The sequence below is a fragment of the Ursus americanus genome, chromosome 2 (genome assembly GCF_024610735.1).
Source record: "Ursus americanus isolate L20-20 chromosome 2, mUrsAme1.1.p, whole genome shotgun sequence".
Taxonomy (NCBI): domain Eukaryota; kingdom Metazoa; phylum Chordata; class Mammalia; order Carnivora; family Ursidae; genus Ursus; species Ursus americanus.
In genome coordinates, this window is record NC_142128.1 from 92,355,810 (window position 1) to 92,375,922 (window position 20,113).

Below are 20,113 nucleotides of genomic sequence, written 5' to 3' on the forward strand. Positions count from 1 at the left end.
TGGCGACCATAGTTGCTTCACTAACGTATAATCGGAACCAGGGAGGCTTCCGGTGTCCGGCCGCAGAGCAGGGCGGGAAACTATTTTAAACTGAGGCGGTGGCTGAAGCTGGTTGCAAGCTTCTCAAAGGCGGGATTTCAGAGCTAGCTGGGTCTCTTCAGGGCTCAAGTGGAGAGGGGCGAGTGGGACCCACTATCCCTTGCCCTTCCCCTCCTGTGGCAGAAGCCGACTTCGCAGGAGCGAGGGTCGCAGAGCTGGTGGCTGGGTCCGCGGAAATGTTCCTCCCAGGGTGAAGTCGTCGGACGTCTGAAGAAGCAGAAGTCTCCTTCCCGGGCAGTTTGTGTCCCTGGTGAACCCAGTTAATGTGGAGTGAGAGGGAACTTGGAGGGGCCAAGGATTCCTCCGAACTCTCTCTTAGCTGCCGTTTTGGCGGTTTTTTTGTTTCTGTTTTTGTTTTAACTTCAGGAGATTTTAATCTCTACCCAGTTTTGGAACCAGACTTGGTTCGTGAAGCCGGAATGGGTGACAGCGTCATCACGGCATTTTATTGGTAAGACGCTTTGTCTTTGTCCAGGACTGGCAGTAAACTTTGTTTTGCTCTGCTGTGTGCTCGTTATCGCTACAACACTTGTGTGTTTCGGTGGCTGCTTGGCACTCGGCCAAGCTTTGGCAGTGGGATTTAGGTATTGGTGGCAATGTAAAAGGTGAATGAAGGCAGGGTCCCTTCCTTCACGGATTTACCACAAGAGAAAAAACGAAGTTGTAACTGTGTGTTATGAACTACAGTGCAAGAAGAGCTGATACTCTGTGGATACCGGGCAGCTTCTGAGGACGTGAAACCTCCAGGATGGATCGCATTTGGTCAGGCAAATGCGAGGGGAGAAGCATTCTTAGTTGGCTGAAGGCTGAATAAAAAAGTCAGGGAGCAGAGGCAAACATGACAGGCACGAAGGGGAGTAGTAGGGTGATGATCAGTCTAGGGCAGTGATTCTTAACCTTTCCAAAAATTGTCTACTGGACCTTTCTTCCTCCCCCACCAAATACACATGCGTACAACATTTTGCATACAACCTTAGAGGGTTGTTGGATTTTGGAAAGGCCATTTATCCAAAGATCTTGGGCTGAGAACTCCTGAGGTAGTAAACGAACCTGGATAGTATCAAATAATAAGGTCAGATAATGTAGTGCCGTGAAACTCAGAGAAGTCCTGACTTCACCTGAAAGATGTGTGGGAATTGTTATGGGATCTCCAGCAAGGTAATGACAAGATAGAAGTGGCGACTATGGATCACTAGTTATGGACTGGAGAAAGGGGTTAAGACTGGGACACTAAAATAATGAGTCAAGATATATCTATATTTTTAAGGATTTTTAATTTATCTGTTTGACAGAGTACAAGCAGGGGGAGCTGCAGGCAGAGGGAGAGGGAGAAGCAGGCTCCCTGCTGAGCAGGGACCCTGGTGTAGGGCTCGATCCGAGGACCCTGAGATCATGATCTGAGCCGAAGGCAGACGCTTAACCAACTGAGCCACCCAGGCACCCACCCCTAGTCAAGATATATTTTTAACTTCTTAATTTTGGGGCAGGGCAAAATTGCACGTTATTGATTGGGGAAAGAGTAAAATCGATGTCATTTTCTAATCTTTTATGCATGGATTGGGATATTTCACATTACCATAATATAAAATACTTAGTCCCCTAGGTTTTTCTCAAAACCAACTGTCTCAGTGTTAACAGTCTTCTTCTCACCTAGACAGATTTTTAAATCTTTTTTTTGGAATTCGTAACATTTCTCTTTTAAGGAGTCAAATTCATCAGGGCTTCTTTTGCTTTGAAATTGATCTCTATTGAAAGGCAATGTGAAAGAAAGAGATAAGAGCACCGACTCTGGCATTCTACTATCTGGGTTCAAATCCTGGTTCTTGCTTTCTTTACTTCTATGACTCTGGCAAATTACTTAACTTCTTTGTCTTTATGTCTGTCAATTGGGAATATAATAAACCACCTCATGGGGTTTGAGGATTAAATGAGACAATATTTGTTAGGGGCTTGGACAAGTACTTGGCACCTGATGAATACTCAATAAATGTTAGCAATTAATCCAAATAAAACTTTGAAAGAAACATTCTGTGTAGATGAGACTGATTAAAATCCCCCCTCCTTTTTTCTTTTAAGACAGAGTGCCAGCGAAGGGGTGGGTGTAGGGGCAGAGGGAGAGGGAGAGAGAGAATCTCGGGTAGGCTCCATGGCCAGCGTGGAGTCCAAAACGGAGCTTGATCTCATGACCCTGAGATCATGACCTGAGCTGAAATCAAGAGTCAGAGTCTTAACTGACCAAGCCACCCAGGCACCTTAAAACTCCCCTTTAAAGAGGTAATTTAGTATGCATTTAAATTTAGGGGCAGAGGGAGAGGGAGAGAGAGAATCTCGGGTAGGCTCCATGGCCAGCGTGGAGTCCAAAACGGAGCTTGATCTCATGACCCTGAGATCATGACCTGAGCTGAAATCAAGAGTCAGAGTCTTAACTGACCAAGCCACCCAGGCACCTTAAAACTCCCCTTTAAAGAGGTAATTTAGTATGCATTTAAAGGTAGAATGCTTTAAAGTAGCTGCTATTTCAGTTGTGTGGTGTATGATCTTGCTTGGGCATTATCTGAGCATTGAGAACTACGTATTTAATTTATGAAGGTTTGAGCAAGATACAGAGAGTGTCCTAGTTTGACATAATGAAATTTAAATATAGTAATAAATACAAGTTTTCATTTTTTAAAAAGATTTTATTTATTTGAGAGAGAGCGGAAGAGCGGGCGCCACACACAAGCGGGAGGGAGGAGCAGAGGGAGAGGGAGAAACAGACTTCCCGCTGAGCAGGGGGCCCCATGTGGGGCTTTATCCCTGGCACCCTGGGATAATGACCTGAGCTAAAGGCAGATGCTTAACTGACTGAGTCACCTAGGTGCCCCTACAAGTTTTCATTTGTGAAAAACTTTTATCAAAGGGTAACTGTGCCAATACTTGGAAGTAATTATTATAACTTTTAAATCATAATTCTTTTCAACAAAAGTTATAATTTCAGAGTTCTATGAAATTCTTCTGTCCATTTAAACCGATGCTTGTTAGGGGAGGTGGGAGGAGGGGGGTGGGTTAAATGGGTGATGGGTATTAAGGAGGGCACTTGTTGTGATGAGCACTGAGTGTTGTATTTAAGTGATGAATCACTAAATTCTACTCCTGGAACTAAGATTATATTGTATGTTAACTAACTGGAATTTAAAGAAAAACTTGAAACTACAAAAAACAAAAACAACCCACCCCCAACCCCACAATACTTGCTAACAATTAAAGAACACTCAGCATTGTATTAGGGTAATAATTCAAGAGATCTAGAAAGCAGGATTTCAGTCAAAGTATTTTAGTCTTGTTGGGAAGAGGAAAAAATGCACACCAAAAAATAGTACAGGGAAGTGTATGAATCTGGGCCAAATTAAGTGGTACAGACTAGATGATCAAGGAGAGCTATATGGGCTGGTATATTATTAATCTCCAAACATTTTATTGAAAGATTTTATTAGATTCATCTAGAGGGTTTTTAAAAAATATTTGCCTCTGAGATCTCATTCTATACACTCAACTATTCCCCCATACACATTGCCCAGGAATGAGCTATTCATACAGACAGAAGTGTGTAATTAGGTATTCTGGGGAAAAAAGATTAACAAAACTCTACTACTTGAAAAGTGATCAAATTCAAGCATGGTCCTAAAGGAGGTGAAATGGAAAAAGGGCACTTCAGATAAGGAACATGATTGATAGGCAAAAACATGAAGACGAGAATATGTTTATGCCTAGGAGAAGTAGGATAAGGACAAGCTGAATTATGAAAAATGTGGTCAGTAGAAAAGTAGAATTTTTCTCATCACTGTGAATTTTTTTGCACAGGCAACTAAAAATAAAGTGTCATGGTTGAAGAATGGATTACCCATAGATACGGTAGTAAGAACCTAGAAGTAGCTTTAGGAATGGATGACAGAGACTATTGAAGGAAAAACTTGAAAGTATGTGCTTAATGACTACATGTTCAAGAATGAAAGTGGGAGAATACTTTTCTCCCACTTTAAATGAATTTAGCAAAATTGAGAGGAATATGAAAATGGACCAGCTAACTTTTGGAGGAGGATGGAAAGGAGTTGAATTTAGTTTTGAACATTCTGTGTTTGAGGTATGGGTAAGATACTCATAAAAATAGCCTGTAACCAAAGAGAAATGACTTGGTGAAAAGTCAAAACTTTGGTGGGGGGGGGCGGGCAGGGAGAGGAAGGGAAAAAAGAATTCCTTTATAGCAAGGAGAAGAAGAATCAGTGAAACTGTGAGCATGAATTAACTTTTTAGTGTTCAGAATTCTGGTTTTCTTTCATTTTATGTAGACCATGGATTCTTATGACACACCGGAATCGACTCCTAGGCACAGTGCATCCTCAAGGCTTAAAGATTATTTTATAGGTGCCACCCCTTTGCAGAAACGATTAGAGTCGGTCAGGAAGCAGACTTCATTTATCCCAACTCCACCTCGAAGGAAAATTCCTCAGTGTTCACAATTACAGGTACGCCTTTTGTGTTCCTTCATGTTACGGAAATCTGTGAGCAAAACATTTTGATTTGTGTTACTTTTTAATATTTTTAGTATCTACTTAATCTCTCAGGTAATAAATGAGAAATAGCAAAAACAAACAATTATTTATACTATCAATACCACCCCTGTTATATCTTTTAACTTCCTTTAATCTGGAGCATTTCCATAGTATTTCTTTTCTTTAATGACATTGACGTTTTGAAGAATGTAGTTTTCTCCCCTTTCCTTTTCAGATAGACTATTCTTCGTTTTGTATTTGTCTGATGTTTCCTCATGGTTAGATTGAAGCTATGTATTGGCTGGAATATAGCACAGAGGCTGTTGTGTCCTTTTTGGGGAATAACATCTGGTAGCACAGAGGTGATGTCAGTTTTGATCATACTTTCAAGACGTTGCCCAGTGGTTACTGTTTTATTCCTCTCTGCATCTAATAAGCAGTTTGGGAGACAGTTTAGGATAATGTAAATACTCTGTTCCTCATCAAAATTTCCTTTACCCTTAACATCCATCGATAATATTTGCCTGATTCTATCTTTATTATGATGGTCACACTATAATGATTTTCCAACTCCATTTGCTCCATATTTATCAACCAGCCTTTGGCATTCTGTTGTAAACCCTTCTCATTTCTCATTCATTCATTTATTGGACTTAACGAATTTTTGTTTTTCAAATTTTTCTGAATCATTACTAAGTTATTTTGGTGTTTATATTGTCTCCAATTTGTCTGCTGGCAACATTCTCTGTTTTGATTATTCATAAACAACTCTGAAGGTTTATATCACTGGTAATTTGTGATTTCACTGGAACATGAAATAAAACCCTAGTCAGTGTGGGTTTGATGTGTCGTTTTGAGAAACATAGCAACGAGTCTGGCTGATCAGTCACCCACATCCTCCCTATAGTCTTGTTTTCTTGTCCATGCTGTGTGCCTCATATCTCTTGAGATATGGGAAAATTTTTGCTTCTTTCTGAAAAGCTTCTTAAATTACTAGTGCTGGTAATGAAAGTGATGGTTCCTAACCATAAATAAAAATTGTATATAAATTAAAGATTGGAATGTCCAATTCATTTCCTTATCTCTGTGAAACAAATAATTTTCCCATACCGTTTGATCATAACAAGAAAAAACTTTTTATACAAGTTTTATAAAAGTTTCCATGAACTCTAGTCAGAAGAAATATTTTTATCAAGTAGACAGCTGTAATGAAAGTTCCAAAAGACAGTTGGGAGCTATAAGACTATGTCAGAAAGTATGAATTTATAGAAAAATTCAATTCAGGATAAAAGTAGGAACCTGTATGGGGGTGTTTGTGAAGACCCTCAATAATGCCGTAGGGCCAATATGAAGGAAGGGTTTTTGTTTTTGATGGTACCCATGGTTCTAATAGAACATGGCAAAAGTGCTCCCAAGTATCTTTTTATTTAATCTACTGAATTTGACATTGTGTCATAGAGTGGATTTACTGCCAAACGTTCAAGAAAATTACATAATTAAAACAAATTAAGTGTTGCAGGAATAGTTACTATTTTCAAAATCTATAATTTTAAATTTCTATAAGTCAAACATAAATGTTCATCAAGTAAATATTTATTGAACAGCTATTCTAGGTGCTAGAGATATAGCACCTAATAAAATAGACAAGAAGACAATAAAAATCAGACAAACATATAATGTCATATAGTAATAAATGCTGTGGAAAAAAGCATGTTAAGGAGATATAAGTGACAAAATTGGAGTGAGACAAAATTAGACAGGGTAGCCTCTTGAGTGACACTTGGACAGACCTGAGTGAAGGAAAGAAACATGCCATGTGAACACATGTGGGAAGAGTATTTTTGGTACAGCAAAGGTACAGAAAAGGTACAGCAAATGAAAAGGCTTGTTCAGGGATCTTCAGAGTCCTGCAAACTATTTTGGCTGGAGTGTAAAGATGAGGTACCCAGTAATAGATCTGTATTAAATATTTAAAATACTGTGATTAAGAATTAGGAGATATTAGTAAATGAGAATTTAAACTGCTTTTGTCTTTTTTTTTTTCTGTAGGAAGATAATGATCCTCAAAAAGTTGCATTCCTTCTGAATAAACAATGGACTTTATATAGTTTAACTCCTCTGTATAAATTCTCCTATACTAATCTCAAAGAATATTCTAGACTTCTGAGTGCATTTATTGCTGCTGAAAAGCAAAAAGGGCTTGCTGTGGAAGTGGGAGAAGACTTCAACATCAAAGTGACTTTCTCCACTCTCCTAGGAATGAAAGGAACACAAAGAGACCCTGAAGCATTTCTCGTCCAGGTATGTTATATAGGCAATCCTTGCTTCCCAGGGGAAAAGAATCTGCACTGTCTTGGTTTAGAAATTGTGGTATTTTCTTACCATTTAAAAAAAATTATAAGCTTGTGATTTATTACCTATTTTATGTGTTGTTTGACCAAATTATAGTAATTAGATATGGCCGAATTAAAAAGGTTTTTTTTCCAATTACATTATAGTCATGTTTATTTTAGAAAGCTTAGAAAATACATAAAAATACAAAGAAAATTGAAAACCACAGTTTAACATTTTGGTATACATCTATTTGGCAGTAGACAATCTGAGTAAGCCTCTATTTATTAAAGAAATTGAGTCAATACTTTCCAAAACAGAAAGCATCAGGCCCAGATGGGTTCATTGGTGAATTCTGCTGAACATTTAAGAAAGAAATCAGTTTTCTACAATCTCTTCAGAGTATAAAACCAGAGGGAATACTTCCTAACTCATTCTGTGAGGCCAGCATTACCTAATGCTAAAACTAGACAAAGATTATCTAAACTATAAATATCTCTCACGAACATAGATACATCTGTTGGCTCTCTGGATCTACTAAAATTGGGATTGTATTGCCTGTGCTTTTGCATATGGTCTTTTTTTAATTAGTAATAATGTTGTAGATAATTACTCATGTCATTAAGAATACCACATTTTTGTAAGTATATCTGTACAATTCTATGGAATAATTCCTAGAAGTGGAATTTTAGCAAAAAAAAAAAAATATATATGTATATATAATCTATCATCGTATGTTGTGATATATTCATGCCACGTTACTCTTAGAAATGTAACATTCCTTCTTGTGTGTAGTATTTAACAGTAATTTGTCAGGGGCGCCTGGGTGGCTCAGTTGTTAATCGTCTGCCTTTGGGTCAGGTCATGATCCTAGGGTCCTGGGATCCAGCCAGCTTCCGGCTCCCTGCTCCGCGGGAAGCCTGCACTCCCTCTCCCACTCCCCCTGCTGGTGTTCCGTCTCTCGCTGTGTCTGTCTCTGTCCAATAAATAAATAAAATCTTTAAAAAAACAAAAATAAATAAAAGTAATATGACTATCTTTGGATTTATTTATTTTGAACACAGAAATACATGACTTTTTTTCTGAAATGAGTGAATAATAAATATATAAGCATGAAAATACATAGTCATAGAACACTTTAAAATTATAAAAGGAAATGTAATAGTCCTGGTTTACTGTTATAATTTGGCATTCAAAACAGTTCCTAAAGGAGATTTTTTTTTTTAAGATTTATATATTTATTTTCCAGAGAGAGCGAGCAAGAGTGAGAGAGGGAGCACAAACAGGGGGAGAGGCAGGCAGAGGGAGAAGCAGGCTCCCCGATGAGCAGGGAAACCAATGTGGGACCCAATCCCAAGACCCTGGGATCATGACCTGAGCCAAAGGCAGACGCTTAATCGACTGAGCCACCCAGGCGTCCCGAGTTCCTAAAGGAGATTAGACTGCTGTTCCGCTTTCTAAGTTCTGTTTAGCTGTATATTTCCCATAGAATCTTTCTGCCTTCTTGTTGAATTTGGCTTTTCTTTAATTAACGTAGTCAGTGTCTGCATCATCATTATAAGGATGGCTATACGGGTCTCGTTTTTCAGTTTGCTTTTCCAAGTCTATGACCATCCTATCAGTCTCCTCTGTGGAGGGCACATGTGTTCCATGAAGAAGACTGTTGGACGTTGGGTAGAACGCCTCTCCGTGTTTTTCTCTCAGTCTCATAAGTTTCCATGTAAGGTTTGGTCCGCTTGGTCAGCCGATAATACTGGATAAGGGGGCAGCAGCACAGTCTAGAGAATCCCAGGTCAGGGTTTTTCCTCCTCTTCTTCCTCTCCCATCTTTCTGCCTCTTCTGCCCTGTCTCCAGTAGCTTCACTTACTCATAGTCCGCCCCTCTTGCTGCACATTCTTTTTTCTTTTCTTCTTCCTTCAGCTCCCATTCCAAACGAGCTTTTTTAGCCTCCTAGTTTTTGGTAATTTAAGTCTTTTATCTTCCTCCACAACTTCCTGGTGATTTAACTTTCGATCTTCACTCCGCTTCAGCCTCTGTTCGCACTCCTGGGTGGCCAGCGTGGCGGCGGCAGCCAGGGGCAGCTCCCCTTCCTCTGCGCTTGTCCGCAGGCACCTTCTCGGCCTCAGCGGCAGTCACCCGGCAGCGCTTTATCTCTCTATCTTTGGATTTATTAAGAGACTGGATTTATTATTCATGCCCGATACTCCTGTTTCTTCTGAGTGAACTCCTCTTAGTCATTATAAATTAAATTCTGAAATAGTGAAAAAGGCCTAATTTTGTTTATTTGTATAGATCAGGGGTCAGCAAACTGTGGCCTGCAGGCCAGATCTGACCTGCTGCTTGTTTTTGTTCCTGTTTTTGTAAATACGGTTCTATTGGAACAGTGCTCCTTCCATTTGTTTACATGTTGTCTATGGCTGCTTTTGTGCTGCAACAGCATGTTTTAGTATTTGCTGCAGAGACCATATGGCTTGCAGAGCCTAAAACATTTACTGTCTGGCTTTCACAGAAAAAATTTGCTAACCCCTGGTCTAGATCATGATACTGGCAAGGATCTTCAAGAGTCCTAGGATTGGGTTTAGCTGCATAAAACAGAAAGCCTAAATACCCGTGAATTAAACATCTGTCTTGAGGTTTAATAGGTAGAGGCTTATTTGTCTTACAAAAAAGTGTTCGGAGGTGAGGTGTTCAAGGTTGGTATGTGCTTTATGAATTAATAATCTAGGCTCCTTCTATCTCTCCATCATCCTTGGTGCATGGCTTCTATCCTTAAGGTTGCACTGTAGTCTGAGATGGCTCCTGAAGCTCTAAATATTCTCTGCAAGTTCCAGGCAGGAAGTAGGAGGGCAAATAGGGTGCCTGCCACTGAGCAAATCTTTAATGAAACTGCTAAGACCCAACAACTTCTCTACATCCCAGGTGGAAGGCAGACTAGGAAATCTTTCTTTTTTAGTGGGTACTTTGCCACCTCATTAAAAGCACAGTTTTATTGTGGAAGGAAAATAGGTACTGGGTAGACAGCAGTCTTTGTCAAATGCAACAGTTGATGCCCAGAGAAGGGACGTGATTTGCATGTCAACAGGCAAATCTTCTTGTGAGAAATAGAAATGACCTCTTGAACTCTTAGTAGAGCGTCCTGATAGTGCCCATGTTAAATCTCATTTCTTCTCAGACTTACAGAACTTTTAGGTTATGAAAGTGTGATAGACCTATATGGGCTTTAAGGCTTTTGAGACTCTTATAATCTCTTGAACAAGAAGGGGAAATATACTAAAAGTAGCTGTTAAAATAATTATCTCTAAAGGAATATGATACTGGGCTGTGACCTTCACTTTATCTTGGTCAAATTTTAAAACTATGAATATCTAGAAGGTATGTTTGTCATGTAGTTTATAGATTTGAAGTTTGAGAGGTTAGTCTGCTAGAAAACATAATCAAGATTCTTAAAAATCTGAATGGATTGGTGCAATGGGTCAACTTGAAAAACATTAAAATTTTAATAGAAATAAATATACCACCTCTAAGATTAGGGGAGGTTTACTTTTTTTTTTTTTTTTTTTTTAAGATTTACCATTTATTTACTTTAGAGAGCACACAGGGGAGGGGGAGGGGCAGACAGAGAGGGAGAGAATCTCAAGCACACTCCCTGCTGAGCACAGAGCCTGATGTAGGGTTCATTCTCAGGACTCTGAGATCATGACCTGAGCTGAAATCAAGAGTTGACTGCTTAACTGACTGAGCCACCCAGGTGCCCTGAGATTTACCTATTAACAGCAAAAATGAATAGGGATAATTTATGTAAACTGTCAACTAAAAATTAGAAAACTACTGATTATATTAAAAGTAGTATAGTCTAGGTTAAAGATGGTCACAGTCCTTTAATCACATCTTTTTGAAGTAATCATATTCACTTATGAATGACTCCCATGCTGACATATGTATGTCATAGGAGGAATGGTTGAAGAAACTGGGGATGTTGAACTTTACATATGATAGGGAGCATCAAATATTTGAAGGGCTTTTCCTGTAGGAGAGAAATTAGATTTGATTTGTTCTACATGCACGTAAGGGAGAAAACAGGACCTGAGGGTGGAAACTTTGGGCCTAACATATGAGAGAACATTTTTAAGTTGATAGAGCTGCCTTAGGAAATCCCGAATTCTTCCTTAACAGAAGAATTCAAGCATGTTGGATTTGGTGACTTTTTACAGTTCCTTCTGAATTTGAGATTTTGAGGGTTTTTTTTCAGGATAGTGTACTTGGTTACACCCTATTGGCATTCCTTATTTTGCATTTTGGGTGCACCAAGATCTTGCCATACCATGTCCTAATAATATTAGGAGGAAGGTCAATTAACTTAATAAACCCTTATAATGATTAGGGAGATTATTCCCTTTGTGTTTTTTTGGCAAATAGTACAACATATCGTCTTATTTTTAAATGTACTAATTTTGAGAAGATGTAATTTAGGAGGAAATGTACTTCTGAATTTAATGAACCTTTTTTTTTCTTTATAGATTCTGTCAAAATCTCAACTGCCATCTGAGAACAGAGAACATAAAGTGTTGTGGACTGGTTGGTTCTGCTGTATATTTGGAGACAGTCTTCTGGAGACTGTATCAGAAGATTTCACCTGTGTACCCTTATTCCTTGCAAATGGAGCAGAGACGAATACAGCCATAGTAGGAACGTGGTTTCAGAAAACTTTCGATTGTTATTTCAGTCCCTTAGCAATCAATGCGTTTAATCTTTCCTGGATGGCAGCTATGTGGACTGCATGCAAAATGGACCAGTATATGGCTGCTACCGAGTTTCTTTGGTCTGTACCCTGTAGCCCTCAAAGTCTGGACATTTCTTATGCCATACATCCAGAGGATGCAAAAGCTTTGTGGGACAGTGTCCACAAAACACCTGGAGAAGTTACTCAGGAGGAAGTTGACTTATTTATGGACTGCCTTTACTCACATTTCCATAGGCATTTCAAAATTCATTTATCGGCCACAAGATTGGTCCGTGTTTCCACATCTGTAGCTTCAGCACATACTGATGGAAAAATAAAGGTTAGTTTGAACAAATCTAGTTAAGTAATTTTTTCCTTATTGTTGCATAGCTTTCAAAGTGTATGTTAATCATATTTTCTACATTGAAGAAACACATTTGAATGCTAATTCAAGACAGTAGTGATATTTTCTTTTATGCTTTATAAATGATTTACTAGAAAGTCTTCAGCCTCTAGATACAGCTTTATAATGGGAGAATACTATATGCTGTGTGGTAATATTAGGTAATAATACAAATAATAATATTTATTATTAATAATAATTAATAATAAAATGCTTTGGTAATAATAGGAATTATTCTGTAGTAACTTGGAAACTTTAAAAATTATTTTGTCAAACTTTGAAGTAATTATTGGAGCAGCAGAGGATTTCGTCTGTTAGATCAGAAAATTATAGCAAGAGGGGTGCCTGGGTGGCACAGCGGTTAAGCGTCTGCCTTCGGCTCAGGGTGTGATCCCGGCGTTATGGGATCGAGCCCCACATCAGGCTCCTCCGCTATGAGCCTGCTTCTTCCTCTCCCACTCCCCCTGCTTGTGTTCCCTCTCTCGCTGGCTGTCTCTATCTCTGTCAAATAAATAAATAAAATCTTTAAAAAAAAAAAATTATAGCAAGAAATACATAACTAAGATGTCATCTTTATATTTTAGGCTTTTCTCTCCCTACTGGGAAAGAAATAATTGACATTGGTTTAGTCTCTATGAAGTACTTACTAGAGGAAGTATCAGAAATAAACTGAGAGTAGGCACTAAATATAATAATATATTAATATATTTAAAACGTATTAAAATATATTCACAGTAAACAGTGAATATTGGTCTTGTCCCTGTGCTAGGAGTTTAATACACCTTAATTTTAGAGGCGGCTGGGTGGCACAGCGGTTAAGCGTCTGCCTTCGGCTCAGGGCGTGATCCCGGCGTTATGGGATCGAGCCCCACATCAGGCTCCTCCGCTATGAGCCTGCTTCTTCCTCTCCCACTCCCCCTGCTTGTGTTCCCTCTCTCGCTGGCTGTCTCTATCTCTGTCAAATAAATAAATAAAATCTTAAAAAAAAAAAAATAGAAAAAAATTATTTAAAAAAAAATACACCTTAATTTTAATCTTTAGAGCAACCCTGTAGCAGGTGTTTTTATCCACATTTTTAAAACAAGGAAACAGGCCAAGATAGGTGAAAGCGATACCTGCAAGATAGCTTTGAGGAGGAGTCAATATTTGAATGCTTATCTCTTAGGTTCCATAAAGCTCATACTTCATAAGTACTATACTAGTATTCTTCAAACTGGAGGTCATAATGCAATAGTAAGTTGGAAAATAATTTTGACGGAAGAGACCAGCTTTAAAAAACAAAAGAAAGAAATATGATAGAAAATATAAAAATGAGTGTTTCACATGTGGTAAAGGTATTGCTTGTACTGGGTCATGATGTTAAATTTATTTCTTTGGTTTGCAGTAAAACATTTGAAAGATTATACTATATCTTGTTACTTTGATATTATAAAGGAAAAAAATTCCATTTTAGCACCTCAGAATTCAGTGTTCATGAAGTCCTTGTATATTTAAGATTTTGTTTTCATATGCCCACTCTATTAGTAAACTGCACTTAAAAACTGTTTTGTATAATGTGTTCTTATGAATATAAAGGTAGTTCTTCAGCACATTGATTTTTATCTGGTCTATACTACATCTAAGAATCTTTTTTTTTTCCTTAAGATTTTATTTATTTATTTTAGAGATAGAGTGAGTGAGTGGGAGGGGAGAGCAGAGGGAGAGGGATAAGCAGACTCCATGCTGAGCGTGAAGCCCCATCAGTGCTTGACGCCTGGGCTCAATCCCACGACCCTGAGATCATGACCTCAGCCAAAATCAAGTCAGACGCTTACTCTACTGAGCCACCCAGGCTCCCCACTAAGAGCTTCTCTTAATGATGTGAGATGGTAACTTGCTCCTAGCTTCACATCATGCCATGATGATAGCTAACATTTTTAAATTTGTTTTGATAGTGAACATTTATTAAGCACTAATAGTGCTAGGCATTATTAAGCATTTTATGTATACTGTCTCATTTAGCTTTCACAACAACCTATTGACATAGGTTGTAAAGAGGAAACTAACACAGGCGGTAAGCAGGTTCCCTGAGATCACATAGCTGATAAGTGGAGTTTGAATTTGAACCCAGTCATCTGACTCAAAAGCTTTTGCCTTTTAACTGCAACAGTGTACTGCCTCTCAGAAGTTTGAAATTAGTGTATTAACTAGGTTTCTGCCATCTGCTTAGTTTCTACAAGATACTTTTGGAATCATGTATCCCTTTGAGAAGAAGGAAGCTCTGGAACCTCTTTCTAGAAAATGTACATACTCAATTTGCATATAAATCCAAGGGGTTCAGGGATACCCTTCCTCTCCTTACTCCTTATGCAGACAGTCAGCCCATCCATGGAAGTCAGGAAATATAAGAACTTTAGTTATTTCTAAGCACCATTGACTAATAGTTATATTTTTATTAAAGTTAGTAGTCTTCATTAAGTAGAATAAAATTTATTTGACTTAGAGCAGCAGTGGTTTGGGTTCATCTTAGCTTGCAGGTATGGAATTTAAAATAAGCCTGGAATATTTATCAAATATCAAACTGCCTGTTATCATAATTCTAATTTTAAATGTCTGTTTTTTTGTGTTTTTTCAGATTCTGTGTCATAAATACCTTATTGGAGTCTTGGCATATTTGACAGAACTGGCAATTTTTCAAATTGATTGAAGTCTTGTAGGGACTATAAATGATGAATTATATACTTTTTTCTCACTGATTATTTGTCTAATTGCTATGCTGAGAGGGCCTGCAGGAGAAATATGCATCTATCTCTGCATCTGTTTTCCTCTCAGTCCTTTGGAATTGCCCAGATGAAATTCAAGAAGCATCTAGAAGAACAAAGAAGGTGGTAGTGGAATCACAGCCAGGTGCTCGATAATAGTCTTGACGATCTGGGATGCCAGTCTCTAGAAAATGCTGAGTTGTTATTTTCTTGGACCATCTTTCTAAAAAATATGTAATGTTTATTGTATCAAATTTTTAGGATTCAAACGAGGTATCTCTAATATTATTTCTGATTTGGATCATTTCACTGTAAAGAGTTGGCAATTAAAATCGCCTCCAAAGGAAACTAGAGATTAATATACACTATTTTAAGCCACTTATATGCTTCTGTTTTTAATACTGTTCAATTCTTATTGCAATGTTGAATTAAATATTCACTTTTAAAATGAAGCAGTGTGTTTATCAGTGTCTTGGTGACAGATCTTGAATTAATGTCTCAGGAATGAGAGATCGTAGGGTTTTTCTCTAGCACAAAGGTTACAAGCCAACAATCATGTGGAATCAAAGGCAACTGGGAGCCTCTTTTGAGGCAGGAATTGTCTTGTTTACCTTCATGTCCCTGATTTTGCTTTAGCACCATGCTTGGTAAATATCTGCAGATTAAGCGAATGCGTTTTAACCAACTCTTCCATTTTATAGATGCAGACTATGAGACTGAGCAATTTAGGAGACCTGCCCAAGACGCTACATCTAAATCTCTAAATCTCTTCTTTTAATTTATTGAGCACAGGAAGATTTTGTTTTACTTTATAAATGACATTTTTAACAATTTGTTTGAAAGGAAATAACTTTAATAGGCTGTCATTCTAAAAACAAAGGTTAACTTCTGGAATGGGGTATTATTTCACATATAGCATGAATAGCAGAGATAGTGGAAAAAGCATGGGCTTTGGAGTCAGACAGTCATTCATTTAACTAATATTAAGCTCCTACCGTGTACTTGGAATTGTATTGGGCAACAGGGATATAGCAGTGAAGACAAAAAAGATCCCTGTCATGTGGAAATTATATTCTAGTGGAGGAAGGTAAAAGATAATTTCAGTTGAGAGAAACGTTATAAAGAAAATAAGGCAGTAGGTTATAGAAGGCGGTGATTTTTTACATAGTCGTCGAAGAAGGTCTCTCTGAGGAAGTGACATTTGAGCTGAGTCCTGAGGTGAGAGGGAACGGGCTATGTGAAGGTGAGTGCAAGGGTATACTAGACAGGTAAAATGGCAAGAGCACAGGCCGTGAGAGAGGTAAGAACTGGGTTGGTTTGAGGACTAAAGGAAATCCGTGTGGCTGGAGCATAGGAAGGGCGGACTAGTAGTAGATGAAAGGGGAGAGACTGTGCAGCAGAGCTCATTCCATCGGTTATCGCTCCCGGTTTTTGACTGGGCATGTGGCTGTCCGGAATAAAGATGACCTTTTCTGACCTTCTCAGAGCTCTGTATAGTCCTATGACTAAGTTCTGACCCATGGCCTATAAACGGAAGGATCATGTAGGGCTTCCAGGAGTCTTCCTTAAAAACAGTAGGCATGTACCCTTTGCCTTTTTCTTAGTCTTCTTCCACCTTTTCTGCTTGGAACACGTATAATGACTAGAATACTAGCCATTCTTTGTGGTCATGGGGCTGCAGGTCAGGTCATAGGGATGGTAGAGCATGGTCTGAAAGGAGTTTGTGCCTCAAGGACTTAAAGCTGAACCCCATTGCCACCCTTGGGTGGTCTTCCTCTAGACTTATGTGTCAGAGAAGTAAACTTTTTTTTTTTTTAAGAGACGGAGGGTTTTAGGGGCAGAGGGGGAGAGAGAGTCTTAAGCAGTCTCCACCTCCAGCACAGAGCCTGACACGGGGCTCGATCTCACAACCCTGAGATCATGACCTGAGCTGAAATCAAGGGTCAGTGCTTTTAACCGACAGCCACCCAGGCGCCCCAGAGAAGTAAACTTTTATCTTGTGTAAACTGTTGCTATTTTGGGTCTCTTGCTCATAGCCAAACTTAATCCTGATAGAGGGAGGCAAGATCTACATCATCTAAGTTTTTGTAGATACTGTTAAGAGATTGGATTTTATTCTAAATGCAATGGGAAGCCACTGAAGTTTTAAGCAGGAGAGTAATATTACCTAATCTATGTTTTATACGATATGAGGGAGAATGAGTTATAGGTGGACAAGAGTGAAAGGGAAAACAGTTAAAAGATTGTTAGAACGGGTGCCTCAGTGGCTCAGTCAGTTAAGCTTCTGCCTTCGGCTCAGGTCATAATCCCAGGGTCCTGGGATCTAGTCCCACATCGGGCTCCCTGCTTAGCGGGGAGCCTGCTTCTCCCTCTCTCTCTGCTGTTCCCCCAGGTTGGAGCTTTCTATCTTTCAGATAAATAAAATCTTAAAAAAAAAAAAAAAAGATTGTTAGAAATGGTACAACCTCTATGGAGAAATTAACAATATCTAGCAAAATAATGTGGGATTTACCCTTTAACCAGCAGTCCCACTTCTAGCATTCCTTCCCTAAAGCTCACTGGCAAAATATAAATGAAGCCTGTACAAGGCTGTCTATTACAATAGTATTTGCAATAGCAAGACTGAAAAAAAATCCAAATGCCTATCAAAGGGGGATTGTTTGAATAAATTATGGTGTAGCTGCACAGTGAATTACCACTATGTGGCTATAAAAAGGTTTGAGGAAGATATCTAATACTGCCCTGGAGTGATCGTGACCTCCAAGATGCGTTGTTGAAAGAGCATAATGTGAACAGTGTATACATAATATGCTGTCTTTTATGGAAGGAACGAGTGAAATGTGAGTTTGTGTTTCCTTTATGTTTCCAAAAAACAATGGAAGGATAAACTAAAAACTAGTAAAAGTGGTTACTAATTAGGGGGAAGGAAGGAACTGGGTAAAGGGGACAGGAATGAAAGTTAAAACTTATTTGAATGTTCCTTGTTTATAGTTTGGAACCATGTAAGTGTTTTATATAATTATGAAACAAAATTGGATCAAAAAGAAAAAGCAATCCTTAAAAAGGGAAAATAAACCTAACTATATTAAGTTCATGCCATAATCATACAGAGAATTAATTTTAGTATCTTTAAATCTTAGTATTTTGACTGTATGTTGTCAACTATATCTTAGGAAAAGAAGAGCAGCAAAGAAATTTAAGTTGTACTCAAGATAACTGAGTACAACATATAACAACGGAGTATAAAACATATAACAATGTTATGAACCAAGATTTTGAGCATAAAAGATACACAGTTATAAAATAAAGTAAGCCAAGTAGAAACTCTGTAATGTTAAATTTGAATTAGAAATACCAGGGTGAACTCATTTATTTTCAAAATAATTTTGATGAAGTTCAGCTTATCAATTATTTTATTTCTTATGCCTTTGGTGTTGTGTCTAAGAAATCATTGCTTAATCTGAGGTCCCAAAGGGTTACTCCTATGTTTTCCTAAGGATCTTATAATTTTAGCTTTAAATTTAGGTGTGTAATCCATTTTGAGATTTTATGTACGGGGTGAGGTAAGCATCCAGATTCATCATTTTGTGTATTCATTCATTCTTATTCATTTGTTCTAGTACCATTTATTAAAAAGACTATTGTTTTTCCATGTCACCTCTGTCACCTTTCTTAAAAATTCATTTGGCCATAGATGTTTATTTCTGGACTCTCAGTTCTGTTTCATTGATGTCAGTCCTTATGCGAGTTCCACACTGTCTTTATTACTGTAGCTTTGTAGTGTATTTCGAAATCGGGGAGTGTGAGTCTTCAGCTTTAACTTTATTTTTAAGATTGCTTTGGTTATTCTGGGTCTTTTGCATTTCCAAAAAATTTTAGGATCAGCTAGTCAATTTCTGTGAAAAAAAGTTAGCTGGGATTTTGATAGTGGTTGTGTTCAGTCTATGATCAATTCGGGGAGTACTGCCATCATAATGATATTAAGTCTAATATCTATCTAATCTATGAGCATGGGGTATCTTTCCATTTATTTCAAAATTTCCTTTAACAGTGTTTTGTGTTTTAGATAAGTTTTCAGCAAACAAGTATTGCCCTTTTTTTGTTAAATTTATTCTTAAGTATTTATTTCATGTTATTGAGAATAGAAAAAAAATTTTTTTCAAAGTAAGTGAAAGTTACTTTATTTTGGATAGGTAAGTAGCCATGGAGTTTCAAAGTAGAGGTAAAAGTCCATCCATACTAGATAATGACAGTAAAATAATTTTATATGTTTTCTGTTTTTGAAGATACACCTTTTAAAAATATGCTTGCACTTTTATACATTTGGAATTGTTAATTTCATTTTTGGATTGTTTGTTGTGAGTATATATTGCTCTCGTATCCTGTGATCTTGCTGAACTTGTTTATTCTAGTTTTTTCATTGAATTCCTTAGGATTTTCTGTATGCAAGACTAATGTCATTTGTGAATAAAGAGTTTTACTTAATTTCAGTCTGGATGCCTTTTCTTTTTTTTGCCAAATTGCCTTGGCTAGAATTTCCACCACAGTGGCAGGTAGAAGTGGTAAGAATGTAGTTTTATATTGTTCCTGATCTTAGTGGGAAAGTGTGTAGTTCACTATTAAATATGATGTTAGCTGTAGGTTTCTCATACATGTCCTTTGTCAGGTTAAAGCAATTCTCTTCCTAATTTGTTGATGATTTTTGGATGTTGAATCCTGTCAAATTACTTCTCTGCAACTATTGAGATAATTCATGATTTATATATTTTTCTACTTAAAACTATACATCTCACTTCCAGTTTCTGGTTCCTCATACAAGGATAGCCACTGTGTCCTAACAAGTAAAAAGTTGAAGAGACGGAAAAATCAACAACTCTTCTTGGATCCATAAGAGGGGAGGACATAGGGTAAACTGCTGTCCCCTAAGCTGGAGAGTAGTATAGAGAACAATGAATGGATTTGGAATTGGGATGTGGATATGAGGTTCAGTTTCTACCATGTCCTTCTAACTTTCTAAGCTTCAATTTACTTATTTATAAAATGAAGAGGACCGCCAACCCAACCCAACTCTGAGCTCACTTCACAGTTGTGGAAATCACTATGCAAATATTCTTTTACAGCAATGACATTTATGTAATATTTTCTCAGTAATAAAACTGGATCATTTTCAGTGGAAGGAAAAAATAACCCTTTAGGCGCCAATGAACACTTGGGTGGTACTGTAGTTCCTGGGTCTCTGCTCTTGAATCACTGCCATATGAATTGCTCCTACTGGGAACTTTCCTACTTA

At 37.9% G+C, this 20,113-nt stretch overlaps 1 protein-coding gene and 1 pseudogene across 1 annotated transcript; one reads left to right on the plus strand and one right to left on the minus strand.

Annotated features, from left to right (window-relative positions):
• The first annotated feature begins 86 nt into the window (after positions 1–86).
• CENPL (centromere protein L) lies at positions 87–17,279 on the plus strand. The gene is made up of 5 exons (XM_045811446.2): positions 87–550; positions 4,425–4,601; positions 6,678–6,929; positions 11,477–12,019; positions 14,697–17,279. The coding sequence occupies exons 2-5, from the start codon at positions 4,428–4,430 to the stop codon at positions 14,766–14,768; spliced, it is 1,041 nt and encodes a 346-aa protein (XP_045667402.1). The 5' UTR covers positions 87–550; positions 4,425–4,427; the 3' UTR covers positions 14,769–17,279.
• LOC123801454 (pre-mRNA-splicing factor SYF2 pseudogene) lies at positions 8,397–10,033 on the minus strand (annotated as a pseudogene).
• Positions 17,280–20,113: the final 2,834 nt, after the last annotated feature.